The 14,601-nt window shown below is 41.0% G+C and overlaps 1 protein-coding gene across 1 annotated transcript in view; it reads right to left on the reverse strand.

Moving 5' to 3' along the window:
* PINX1 (PIN2 (TERF1) interacting telomerase inhibitor 1) overlaps nt 1-14,601 on the reverse strand; it is a 61,889-nt gene that overhangs the window by 32,835 nt on the left and 14,453 nt on the right. The window contains exon 6 of the mRNA XM_074861330.1: nt 13,773-13,849. Within this exon, the coding sequence (XP_074717431.1) occupies nt 13,773-13,849 (77 nt within the window). The remainder of the gene's footprint in view (nt 1-13,772; nt 13,850-14,601) is intronic.

A 14,601-nucleotide genomic window follows, 5' to 3' on the forward strand; every position in this document is an offset into this window, starting at 1 on the left:
ATTGCAGTTGCTACACACAGCATTCCTTTGCCATTTGGTAACTGAGAAACACTAGGCTTATTAAAAAGAAAAAAAAAAAAACAACCAACCCTGCAGTGCTCTGGTTGGTAAGCACTGGTCAGAGGAGGTCTGCTGTAATGAATGGATGTCAGAGAATCAGCAGCCCAAATGATACATTAAGTACTAGCTGTCAAAACAAGGGCTGCTACTTCACTTGACCAGAAGCAACCGTTTATACAAACACTCCTGCAGGTAGATACTTCTTCACTTCTTGCTTGACCTCAACTTTCCAAGATTCACAAGTCAGCAGGGTTACACACCCTCGCCCTCAGTGGTGCAAGCAACGTGGTGCTCTGCAACACACTCCCCCCTCCCATTCAGATTTTATGTAAACAGCCTCGCTTTTACCAGGGTTTCAGAAAAGCTGGAGACAGTCACGCTTCAGGAATCTCTGAAAGTTTAATTAAGTTACAATGTCCTAAAACCACAATATAGCTTTTATAGGCATTATAGCTGTAAAGTTCAAAAGGTAAACAGGTAAGCGCATACAGTACATTCAAACAGCTCTTCTACTTCTCCAGAAATAACCATCAGGAGGAACTGAACATGTATGGATATACTTTGCACTTACACATTCTCACTTTTCATTTAAATATTTCAATGCACTTCATGAAGAACTACACACGTAACACAAATTAGGTTAATACTACCTACATGGGGTATGTGACTCATCCTCAGATTTAGTGATTGTGAAATTGGGATGCAGAGAAGTAACTTGACCCAAGGCTGCATAGCCTGTGAGTAGGACATCGGTGAAAGCAAATCAAAGAGCCCTGACTACAGGCTGGCTGTGCCTCACCTGAGCCACATTCCTGGGATCCACTGCGGGGTGATGTCCTCTACAGACAAATCACATGCTCAAATCCAAAAGGGCTGGGAGAGAGGAGTTTAAAAGCAGCAATTAACAGAAGGCTTAACAAGGCATAAGTTAAAATAGGGACATTTTGCCTTCTAACTTCTTAGCGTGCAAGTTACAACAAAAAACTTCCTCTTCCAGTCGCTTGCTGACGTGTAAGATTACACAATTTTCTCTCATCACCTCAAAGTTTGGCCCAGCATTCTCCCTGCTTTTAAGATGAAATGTAAATGAATGCCTAAGCTTTCAGCATTAGCACAGTCACAGATATTAAGAGGCTGAAATTAGGTCACTTCGGCCAACACTGAATTGCTCCCCACAGAACATTCATTCTTCAATTCAGGAGGAGAAACGTTTTTAGGTAGAAGCAAACTTGAGAACTGGATAACCCGACAGTCATGTGTTTCATTATATCACTGCCCCAGATTCAAGCTGAGTAGCACCAAAAGGTTTATATAAGCAGACTATTACGGTGGTCTTCATGGAACAATTTGAGTTTTGAACTGATGCCATTACTGGACAGATTGAGAACATAGAAAAGGAAGGTATTTAGAAAACTTAATAACCCACTGGGCTAAATGTGTTGTTTACTGATTAAGGACCTGATACTGGGACAAGCTGAGCCAGGCAAGTAAATAAAGACTTGAAGCTCTAAGATAATTTGAGAATTGTTGGAGGAAACAGCTTTTGCTTGAATGTGACAGCAGTGGTGTATAGAGTTAGTAGTCCTTGATATGCTGTGCATCAAAACAGGATTCAGGAAGCTGTCTTTGCTGCTTGCTGTAACACTGCTCATACCAAACGTCTCAGTGTCTTCATACATTAGTAGTTGCAGAGAAATTCCACATCTGCTGTTACCCAGAGGACTTTACAGCTATTTTACTGAATAACAGCTAAACCTAGGAGGCATTCCAGGTACCTTGGAGTGTTTGGTACAGACTAAGATGCTTTTTGAACACAGTTAAGAGTTAAAGGTCGGTGAGAGGTAGGGAGGATCAACAAAAACCTCCTGCTTAATTACTTACACTGTTCCCCTTTTTCTCTTAGAAATACATGAACCATATTCATATATTAATATAAGACATCAAACAAATATATATATATATACACAAAGGGTTACCTGAACTAATAAATAATTAAATTGGATTACTTTTTCCTTCATCTAAGATTTTTACTCCATTATGAGATATAGTGGTCTAATGAATAGAAGGCACATTCAAGCTTGCACTTGACCACAAGCTGTTTGTAGTAATTCCTACTTCTTTAACTGCAAATATTAATTGCAAAACACACTGTTTTGAACAAAAATAATTTTTTTAGAAATTTTCCCAAGAAATTTGATCATATTTTCCATGAACTAGAAAGCATTTCCTAATTAGCATTAGCCTTTGACTAACTCGCTGTACTACAGCAACTTTCTTCTACTCCCAAGCTTACAGAAATTTCTTTGTAAAAAGGTATTGAGAATAAGTAATTTTCTTTCAAGTATTGAAGTACTGAGTGACATTTAAATTCTTCAATATTCTGGAAAATAGGATTTTAGGGCAGACAATATTTTTGATCTTCTCTTCATTTGTTAAAAAACAACCTGTAACACAGGATCTAGTTAGCCTGAGCTGGGTTCGATTCTGCTGCTGTCAACATGTCCCAGCACTCAGAAGAAATCAGTTCATGGTGAGAACAGAGTAGATTTAAAATAAACCCCAGCAAAACAGAAATAGTAAGAAAGAACTAAATTATCAGAACTCTTCAACCCCGTGGACAGCCACACTTCTTACCCTCTGTCCCCTCTACTATCCATGGTCAAACCATCCCTGGTCTTGCCCTTTTCATGGGTGCTTAAAGTTTGGTGTAAGGGCCATCCAACGAAGTATTAGTCCTTAACTTCAGCTGAGGTAAGTGCGAGCTGGTCACCAAAACAGACCCGGTGATTCCGGATCCTGAGGCACACAAGCATTTTCTACCAGCAGGTTAAAACTCATCTATGCAGAACCTTCTGGAGGTCCATCACGGACTACAACAAACTTCCACAGAATTTAATTATCACAGACAGCATCATCTTCTGCTCCAAAGCCAGAGCACACTTCAACTTGTCTTCACTAATACCCACTGGGTTTGTATTACTGAGAGTCTGCCAAATCAAAACACTTGAACGCACAACCAATTTCCCCCAAGGAGACAAAGAACAAACTACGCACAACAGACAGACGTCACATCCCTTAATCCAGTGCAGGGAAGAGCTCAGACACTGTTACGTGCACGGAAGTTTCAGAATCTGTACGGTACGGTACCCAAACACTTTCCAACTCAGCAAAACTCAGGTTTGCTTGAGCTCCCCCCCATTCCCTTTTCTGTTGCTTACTTCAGCTGTTAGATGCTCGACGCTCGCTTCCTTGCTCTCTCTCTCCTCTCAAAAATAGATAATCCGGTTTAGCAATCAAAACTGGACAATATTCATCCTTAACACCACATCTGAGGTCCTTCTCCCAAAGTATTCTGTGATAGAGAACAGTAAGGCATCATCATCAAGATACTGGCAACTTACATATCATTTTAAAGATGATGCTAAAGCAGAGAGTGGAAGGTACCTACTATCCCACTGCATGATCATCTTCTCCATCATACTCTTCCTCTTTCCTTAACGAAGGGACACACGCAGTTATTAGCAGATGGTAAAATTAGTGACATTCATCAGCAGTTCACATTTGCCAATATATATATATATGGCAACACCACAGTTATTCAAAGGAAATGCACTGGGACTGATGACAGTTTGCGAAGTGAGGCTGTAGATATATGGAAAAACATAGACAATGGATTTCTTGACCTTGAGAAAACTCAAATGAGCCCAAATTAACTTCAAATTGCCAAACTTTTCAAACATGTCAGGCAGCTGAAGTGAGGTCAGAGAGAGGAGGGAGTACCTCATATATTCACAAGGTTACCCTGATGGGGAAGTTTATCATTAAGTCACACTCCAGCACTATTTCTCCTGACTAGAGAGGAAAAAAGCAAATGTTCACAGCTGAAGAAAGAACAATTCAGCAGAGAAGTCGAAATACTGGATTGAAAGTAGAAAAGCTTGTTTCTTTGATTTTAAGCACTTTCTCAGGCTGAATCATTTATTTTGCTCCAACTTCTGGTTTGTTTAACCCATCTGAACCAACTAGCAGTTTCATAATCAGTTTGATGAGCCAAAATCAGAAGACACACTTGGAGAAAGGTTAGACACCCTTTAATAACTAAAGGCAGAAAAAATAAGACTGTTATGAACATCCAGTCCTTCTGCAGGCTATTTGAGTGGATCCAGCAGCCTTCTCAGTGGGTAACAAAATGTATTCTATTCCCTGATGTCTGAGAGAGAACACATGCTGCTATTTTCCTCTCATTCCCACAGATACCAATCCCAAATGCCATCTCACACTACCCCTACCTCTCGCACACAGAGGAATATGCTTTTTTGTGCAAAGGACCATCATCTTGGCTCTGTGCTACACCAGCAGAAGGAAAGAGCAGGCAGCATACTGTTGCACCAGGACACCAGGGAAAGCAGGGCAGGTAGCAGCCTCTGAGATCAACTCGTTGTCAAGAACTTGCCCACCTGGCTTTAAAATCAACAGGAAGCCACCTGCTTAGTTCACACTTCCATATACAAATCCTGTTATGATAGGATCAAAAAACGTACTTTTCCTTGTTTTGAACTACTGCGCTGGAATTTTATTTTTTTTTTTTTTTTTAAAGAAAGCTCTTTGATCAGACAAATATTTTTAAAAGGAAAAACAAAACAAAGCTGTCCTATAAAGTGCAGGCCCATGACAAGGGCTGTTTGGGAGGAAGGGATTACACATGACAAAAATAAGGTTAACTTTATTCCCTACTAGCCAGGTCCATATTCTTAGGTATTGGTATGTTACTTTCTCACAGTATTCACACAGTTAACAAAAAAAAAAAAAAAAAAGAAAAAAAGAAAAAAGCACAGTTAGGATATGTTTTGTGCACCCAGTGCACCCAGTTAAGCAGCTATGCCAAACATCATTGTTTTATGGTTCCTTACATGATTACACTGCTTTAACCCTATTTAACACATCCCATGTATAAGAGTAGTCCTGGATCATTTTTATGCAATTTAGTTTAGAGCTGGATTTCCTCCCCCACTCCCTTTTTTTTTTTTAACTCTCAGTGAAGAATCCCACAGGGGAACTATCTTTTCAGGATAAGGTGTTATAAAGTATACAGATGACAAGGTTCATTATATAGATGCCAAAAGCCAGTACTAACTGAATTGGGTAAGATGAAGTCTTTTACCAACACAGATCTGAATCTTACTTTATATATTTTCCTCAATTATTTCATTAGACCCATTTACGGATGTTGGCTTTGTTCACGCAGTGCCTGAGGACTGGATACGACCCACTGAACAGTCTCAGTATATTTAAATGACAAAAAGCTATGAGCCCTTCTGATTAGAGACCCACTCCATCTCAGTACAAAGCCACGACAATTATTTCCTCCCCCTCCCATCGGGGGTGGGGGGGAGAAAAAACCCTTGAGGGTTCTTTTCCAATTCAGAAAACAGAAGAACTACAGTCGTAACAAAGTTCTGTTTGGGCTTTTCCTCTTGGTAACTTTCACAACCTAAAAATTCCCACAATGCAAAAAGCAAAGGCAGCAAAAATACACCTCCAAAAATGCAGTGCAGCTTTCACACAAAGTGTAGTTAAAAAATGACTAAGTTTTCTTGATATATGAATTTGTGGGTAAACCATTTATCAATGACCTGTTTACCTGTGCAGCAGAGTCCCTCAAGCCGAGGGCCATGTCATTCCCCTTTGACTGATTAATTAGCCAATCAAGGGATATTTTTCACTGTGAGGCATGATGGTTTATTCCAGCTAATGCATGGTCTCTAATGGTAACACATTAAAGCCAACTCGGCTCTTTAAGCCTATCGAAGTGACCAAAAGGGAAGGAGAGAAGATAAATCAAAAGAGCTCCCCCCAGTTTTGTTTCTGTTCCTAACAACCCCCCGAAGGAACTAACACTAGAGGCAAGACTCTTCTCCAATGAAGAGAGAAGAAAAAGCACCATTTCTTCTAGATCGGGAGATGTCTCCTCCTCTCCCTCTCTGCTGATATCTGAACAGCAATAATTTATCCTCAGTTGATTAACAAGGTGCTTATAGAATAGGCAACAAAACATCAATACTCTGCTCTTCCTCCTTTTATCAAAAGCACTACTAGGACACCATGCTGGGTAAAGTAATTTTTACCGGTGCTCCTGGAACAACTCATCTGCGTGAAGAAGTATTAAAAATATGGCCCAAATTAACACCTTGAGCTAATTCATTGTTTTTCTGACTTGTTATATGTGGTGTTACAAGTTACCAGCTCGAAGCAACAGGGTTTTAGATCCACTTTAAGCCAGTCTGTGCTGCCAGATTTGCTCTATACCACTTGTGTACACTAAAGATGCATTTAGCCCTTCAGCTGTATGTTCATGCTGTCCTCCTTGTGAATTTGTGGCACCAACCTATCCTGGTTGCCCATCAAGCATGGGCAAAGGCCTTGTACTGCTAACTGCTGGCAGAATCGTGTTTTGGGGCTTTTTTCCCTCTTTTTTGGAAATGATCCTTCTGGGTGTTAAGAATCCATGGTATGCTGCAGAGCAAAACAGGAGAGGCCAAAGAAGCAACTGCGGTACTACAGATGTCGTAAAAAGCCCTTGCTACTGGTGATTTTAATGCATTTCACTCAAATGATCAGAAAAAAACCCAAAATAGATGAACACACAAACATTATACCTAATGATACTCTAACAGTGATGCTGCAGAACACAGCGAGCTCCCATCGAAGCCAAGGAGAACTAAGCCACTTAAGCTGAGTGTTACCGTTTCTTAGATCACAAGTCTAAAAATCTGTAGTGAGTAGGACATGTTGGTCAAAGAAGCAGTAAACTAGAGGCTGACAGAAACCTTTCCAATCAGAAGCAGGTTCCTGGGGATACTCAGTGTGTAAAAGCACCATTATATTGTCTTGCAGACTCTGCCACTAGGTCACCCGCCCCTTCCCACTAACCAACATTAAAATAAAAATTTAAAAGATGGAGGCTTCACAAGAACTGAATAGGTCAAGAGGTCTGAGCAGTTACACAGGTTTTGCACTGAAACAGAATATATTCAGAATATAATTTCTTGGATAGGATGCACCTCACTGTTAGATGTCCTCTACAATCAGTGAAGAGGCACATATCTCTAGGAAGGGTTCAGCTTCATACATCTTTACCATCTTTGAAGACAGTGAACGCATCTGTTTGGGTGCCTGTGCCTCACCACTAGTGACGGAGTCTGGAGAAGATGCTTAGATCTTCTACCAATAAAGCTGAGTGGGATTAAATCCCACCTTTTGCTTTCATTTGCCTTGATTCTTGGTAAAATGTTATATTCACTTTTCCCAATGACACACAACACATTACACACTTCTGTGCTAAAATGGTCAAGTCATATATAGGAATAAGCACTGTGCAGTTCTAAATTTTAACCCCAAATCTGACAAACTGTAGCCTGGGGATAATTATAATAACCAGGCACAAGATACTCAGTTCCTCTAAAAATGCAATTATTCTCTCTGACAATAAATGTATAATAAAAAAAGAAGGAAATATGTTAAAGACACTATCTCAATGTTTTCCTACTGTCTTCCTCCGGAACACACTGACAGCACTGACAGCAATTACATTTTTACTCTGATTTCTTAAGGAAGCAAAGTTTCCATAATCATTCTGCCCAGACATTTGTGTACATCACACACTCCTTTCTCTCCAGCAACTTTCTAATTCAACCTAGCAGAAGCTTAGAGATTTCAAAGACATTAAGACTAAAATATTTCATGAAAACAGGCAGCTGGACAGAGAAGGCCAACAGATCAGTGTGCACATGGACAGGGATTTCAGCATGAGCTCATCTCCTTTAGTCACACAGAATCCAAGCACAACACAACCACAGGAAACAAGCTTCAGTACTAGAGCTGCTCACAGAATGACTTGTTGGGAGTTGTTCTATTTAAACCAATTCAGCTTTGCCCATTCCAATGGGTCTAAAAGTGTTAAATTTATTTTTTTTCTTGGCGTCACTTACTAAGGAGCTGGGATTTCCCTTAGGAGACTCTTCCACTGCCCCGCTGACATCACTGCAAAGAAGCCTGCCGAAGAGTAAGCTTGTGTCTTCCTTTTTCTAATTGAAGTTCTCACTCCCAGCACCATTCTTGGCTTTTGCCTACCCTGATTACTATCCCTTCCCTTCCTCTGTTCCTCCCTCCCACCGACCCCCAGATATTTATAGGCAGAGAGGTCATCTTTTTCTGCCTCTCTTCTGAGATGAACGTATCCAGTTCCTCCACTCTCTCCTTCTAGGACATGCCCTCTAACCCTGTCGCCCCTTTTACTAAATCCTTTTGGACTCTCTCCAGGTTTTTGATGTCCTTTATCTGTTCTGCTTCTCAGTCCCAAATACTTCAGGCTAGCTGTGGTCTCCAGTGAAAAACCCAAGTTAATTTTTAACTGATTTTTCTCTTCTGCAGTTTTCTGTTCCCTGACATTGCTGAAAAAAAAAAGAACAGCAAATTAATTTATATGCTACCTCTGCAACAGAGACTGTCACAGGTAAAAAAAATCCAACAGACTAAACTTGCAACTTGCCTAAAAGTCACAACGGTGAAACCCCACAAACATCAGTATCATGATTGGTATTTTGCAGAGAGAAAGTTGAGGTGTAGGTAATTATATCAGTTTACCCATAGCTTCAGTGAGCCCATGGCAGAGCCAGACTTTAATGGATTTTCAGTTATGTCCCTTAAGATTAGCCAACATGCTTTTCTGATAAGTGCTGGGAAATGTAAGTCAGTTGAGGAAGTTCTGCAAAATGTGTCAGAAGACAATTTCCTGATTTAAAAGAAAAAAAAAAAGTGAAAAAGCAACAGGGTGGATAGTTACATTTCTAATGACTAACACGGAAGAAATCACCACAAACTTGAGACTTTCAGGCTACTTGGATTAGTTGGTTTAAGGGAACTTACGCAGGTTTACATCCAAGTTACAGAAATTTGGAGGAAGCTGATTACTCATCAAATGGCCTGAGACACGGAAGTGAGATGGATGCAAAACATTCAGTTTTCTACGTATCTCAGAGTTATTACAAATGTGCCAGCAAATCACAACTACTCCCCCAGCCCCCAAAGCAAAATCAGTGCCAGAATCATGTTGTTCAGCAACCAAGTTGGGACTGTCTGTAACTCATTCCCAAATCCTCAGTCTCACTCAGGAGCATTTTCTCCAGTGATAAGGCTTCATCAGGAAACACAGCTGGATGGAGGAAGGAAATTCTGAGAAGCAAAAAAAATAGTGGGGGTTCCAGGAAGTTCAACCAGATAGGAACTAATGGAATTTGTTTTTCTGTCTCCCCAGCTCCCAGTGTTCCTAAGCAAGTGAGAAAATCAGAGGGAATGTGGGGGCAAAAAAAGTCTGGCAAATCTTACCCTGCAAAACAGGTCCTCACTGCAGGTCTCCAGAGAGCATCATAATTACAATTCAATATTTTCGATCACTTACTCTCCCTGGGAAAAACTGCAGACGTTTTCAATTTAGGTCCACTCTGAAGCCCAGCCATTGTTTTCTTCCCCCCGTTTTTCTGACTTATATTTTTCTTTCTAAACAAAGGTCCCTGTGTAGTTTATTACGGAGGTTTTAGCTGGACACATGATTTATCAAAAATAATTTAAAAAAAAGTACCGTAATGTTTAACATTCAGGAGAATTAAAGGTTGCAAGTGCCTATGATTAGTAACATATCCCAGACTCATCAAAACAACAGCTTAAACTAATATCTCGGTCTTACTACTTCTAGAGAAACTCCTTTCAACCCTTAGAGGCAAAAAGTATTTCCTTCCATATCCTTCGCAATTCCACTCTTTTGCAATCTTTACAATCCTGTAGCCAACTCCCTCTTCCTTTGATAAGGTAGATAATCCAAATTTCAACATCCCCACTTACTGCAGTAGTGTCAGTCTGAAACAAGGGAAAAGATCCATTAGCCAGATCAGTCCTAGGCTACTGACACAGTTAAAAAGTGAGTCTGAGATCAGCTCTACAGTCAAGACAGCCCAGATTGAGCTAGCACAAAGCATCTTCTGCCAAAGACTACTCCACAGGTCAAGATCATAAAATGATTGCTAATGGCCATACTACAAAAGACTGAACACGACTAACTGAAACAGTGTCTCTGTGATTTGCTGAGCCAGGACTTATCACAGTGGCAGTTCAGAGGCGACATATTTTTTACAAGCACTTCAGAAGAGCCAAGATTATCTTGCTGGTCCAGAGATCATGTCACTTAGCCTTGAGCCCTTCCACTAGTTTCCATTTGACCATAAACACAGATGGAGTTTCCTGGGTTTTGCTTTCCTCTCTCCCCTTTTCCTAATCTTTAAGAACACAGTTTGGTGTAACACCACCCAACCAGCCAGATCTAGTACGACAGTGCTGATGAGCATCAGTGTAATATCACTACCAGGATCTACTGTTAGGCCCCTTGTAGAAACAGAACAGCTCAAAGGCCATGAGTACAACAGCTCTTAGCAAGAAGAGAAGCTCTACAATTCACTCAGATGAAAAACCTGGCCATAATGCCATCAGTGGCATACATCCTTTAAATGTTTCCTTAACTTCCACCGTGTCTCTGATGCCTACAGAACTGCAAATGATCACCCAACTGAGTCCATTTACAGTGTAAGCATTTTGTTATTTCAAAATGTTCCCACCTTCTGCTCCTGAAGTGATCTTTTTCATCCATCCACTGAGTTTTGTCACAGGCTTAAATTGGAGGCTTTAAGGCAGGGAGATAGTCAAAACTCAGTTGGACAAGGTTCTGAGCAACTTGCTGTAGCTGATCCTGCTTTGAGCAGGGTGACTGATGCAGAGACCTCCAGGTCTCCTCCAATCTCGGTAATTCTGTGTTTCTATGAAAAGCAGCTCCTGCACCTCCTCTCCATGAAGTTGTATCTAAGATGGTTCTGATCCTGGACTGAAACAACTAGAAATATGGGAAAAAGAATTATGCCGAATATCTTTGTCAAAAGATTAAGAGTGGAATGACAACTCTATCTGAGCTGAGGATAGGTCATTCAGTCCAAATCAAATCTGTACTGAATGCTTCTTGAACTGCACCTCCAAAACAAGAGGAGGAATCTAGTACCTCAGAAAGAACCTTAAAGATAGGGCTTCAAGCTACACGATCAGTACATAACAGGTGCTTCCATGTATCATCCTCAGGTGCAACTACAGCTGGGAACCTGCAATCAGATGAATTGGGAGTAGCAGTTCTGGCACCTATGTAAGTACAGAAGCTGTCCTCATCTACTCTGAACAGGGACAGCAGCCGACCAGAGCTTGAAGGCATACCCCAGGGCTCTGATGGACACCAGGACTCTTCCTACATTATCTCTACACAGGAACAGATATGAACAACTCGCCTCCAGGAGAACGACAGCGCTTTCCTGCTCCTGTGGTGCACTCTCTGCCACATCAGGGAAATGCCCAGAGCCTAGGAATTTCAAAACGGAATGCAAACATGCACAGAGAAGAGCACTGCAAATCCTCACAGGGCAGTTCCATTTGTGCCACCTTAAGGACCAGGCTGTGGAACATGATGGAAAGGGATCATGAGAGTTCATGGGTGCAACGAAATTAAATTGCTTAGAGCTGGAGGGCCTGTGCAAACTCCACAGATCTCTGATCCATGAAGAAAAGGAGAGGGGGGGTAGGAAAAAAAAAGCAATTGTGCTGCCTCTGGCTTTCTCTCCCTGTGGCTGCTTAGCAGCAGACGGTAGCCAGAAGACAACAATGCAACTCCAAATTACATTACCTCCTGCCTGTATTTGCATGTGGAAATCTGGGTGCTTAACAGGGAACAGTCTGTGACTTTTTGCCAGAACCTTGACCCATTAGCTTAGTGTTCAGTGAGGGGAAAAAGGAAATCTGCACAGTAGTCATCAGCCAACCACTGCATCGGTCAAGGAATTAGCAAAAGCATGCAAAAACATATACCCTTCACAAGCAGCCATAAATGCATGTGATCTGCAGTGTGTATCAACAGCAGAACAAGTGCTCTGCATGAATAAATCCCAGAAGAAGCAACAGCACTTTCCAAACTTATCTTTAGTTTCAAAAGATGCAGGACACACCGATAAAACAAGACCAACTATTTGGGACGACTCACGGGTGGCCAAATTCTACTCCCTTTACCATAGCACTGTTGGTTTGCATTAAATCCCAGTTTGTCTTGCAAGGGAGCTAAGCAGCAGATCCATGGCATATTTAGGTGATCAGAAGTGTTAATCAAGGGGACTCCGATGGTGCAGGCTTACCTACAGCATTTGAGACCTCTAACAGCTTTCACAGACTTGAAGTCCCCAAATGCCTATTTCAAGACAGTAATAAGTTAAGATGGGTTCTGTTGTGGCTGATGGCCTCCTCCCAAGCTCTTACCTTTCAAGCCAAACCATGTGACTTGTAACAAAGGTTCATACTGTTTTTCACAGTGGCAGACAAGACAGGACAGTTCTTAATTTGTTTACATTTCTTCTAACCTTGCCGTTTAATTAACTGTAACTGTATTTTTTGCAGTTTAGAGAACAGTACTCAGAAAACAGACGACATTTTTCTCTGTCTTACCAATAACTTTAAAAGCTACAGCACATTCACTGAAATTGTAACACTATATGGGATAACGGCAAGACCAAATCCTTCAAACTGTTCAAGACACCCTACTGAAGTGTTCTTTATTTTATAGTAAGAGTTTTTTCCAGCGAAGAATCCCCAGTGGATCACTATTTGTCTTCACAAGCTCCCTTGCCATTCTGCCTAGCATTTACACAGCTACAAGCTTACTTTCACTACTACCCAGTGTCTCTTAGCACATTCTTCTCCCTGTCCCTCTCCTCCCAAAGTTCACAGTGGCCTACAGTGAAGTTACAGAACAATTTTCAAAAGTACTGCACAATGAGGAAGGTGTCACACACATGGTATTTCAGAAATTTCCATTGAAATTCAGGCCCCATCCTTCCCTCTAGACAAGAGACTTCAGAGATCTCCGAACCAACAGGGCAATTCTTGCAACATATTCATTTGTGCTTTTCTAGACATTATTTTTCCAAATAATTTTTCTGGATACATTAGTCATGTCGCAGTGTAAGTCTGTTATTTTATATACTGATATAGCAGGCCTATTCTCTGCAGTGCAAAATGCTAATGAATACATAAATAAAATAAGTGCTAGTACGAACCTTGATCTCATTACACAAAGTTGGGGCAAAGTCTCATTAAATATTTATCAGTGTTCAAGCCATCTTTGAATCCTTTGTTCAAAGATGAGCAAGACTTTGCAGCTGCTCAGCCATTCCCAATTCTTGTGAAAATAAGGGCAGTTTGCTGAAATCGGCCAGTTGCTACTGAATGTCAAATTTTATTTTGGATATTTATGCAATTTTCACATCAAGCAAAACTGATCTACTTTGCAATGTATATTGCTTAACAAGTGTAAAATTAAAATAATGAAGATTCCTAACTCCAAAGAAGTTACGTCACAATGATTCATAAAAATATGTATGAAATTCACTTATTTCCTGATGGTTCAGAGCACATCCATCCACCTGCAGCCTTCATATAGAAACAACAGTAATTTCACAGGCAGAAGACCCTTTGCTTTTGATGGGCATGTGGTAATCTCATTAGCAAAAAGACATTTAAATGTTTTTGTTGTAAGGGAAAATACGCAAGGAAACGAGAAAAAGCTGAAGCCTCCTGTTTACCTGTGTCTTCATATTCTTCTGTCGCTTCCCAAATATGCAGGACAGGTCATCTTCACTGCGCGAAGAGAGATCCTTACCTGAAAGGGGCAAGGGGAGGAAAAAAATCCCACAACCTTCATATCTGGTGATGACAGGTACATTTTGATAACACAAACTGATGTTTTTCTCTGACCCACAGAGGTAGAGAAATTGGTTTTGGAGGTGAACAAAAATCAGGAGGACGTTAAAGACGCTAAATTAAGGCTGACCACGACTCCCACGTACAATAGGAAATGTGTGTCTGCGTAGGGGGAAAGGCTGGTGAGGAGACAACCACAGCCGGCTGGTGTATGCCCACAGGGAAACATAACAGCAGCTTGTTTCCCCCGACTTGATGCTGCAATTGGTATAGCAACATGAGGGAAGCAGCCTGCACTACGCTAAAGGGAAAGAAAAGTTGTATCCTCCTACACACAAGAAAAGTTCAAGGACAAACTGCACATCTCTGGATTCTCATGAGAATTTCCTGTCTCTGACAGAGTTAGGGACTTATAGCTCCTCCATACAGTGAAGAAAAAAAAAAAAAAATCCATCTTTACTCAGTGGGGACTTTTCTTTGATTCATGAAATTGCTTCTGAAAAGCAAAACCTCCATCTCTGCAACACACTGGATTATTCCAACTTAAAACAATTTCAAGGGTGAAGCAAAGATTTCTCTGAGTTCCAGTAGGACCATTATTCCCATCTGACTGTTGTGTGGCTGCCTGAGCATCAGACACAGAGCAGGGAGGGGGAAGCAAAAGGGTGTGATGGATATTCTGAGATACCGGCAAAAGTTTAGCTGATTCCA

The sequence above is a fragment of the Strix uralensis genome, chromosome 3 (genome assembly GCF_047716275.1).
Source record: "Strix uralensis isolate ZFMK-TIS-50842 chromosome 3, bStrUra1, whole genome shotgun sequence".
NCBI classification, from domain to species: domain Eukaryota; kingdom Metazoa; phylum Chordata; class Aves; order Strigiformes; family Strigidae; genus Strix; species Strix uralensis.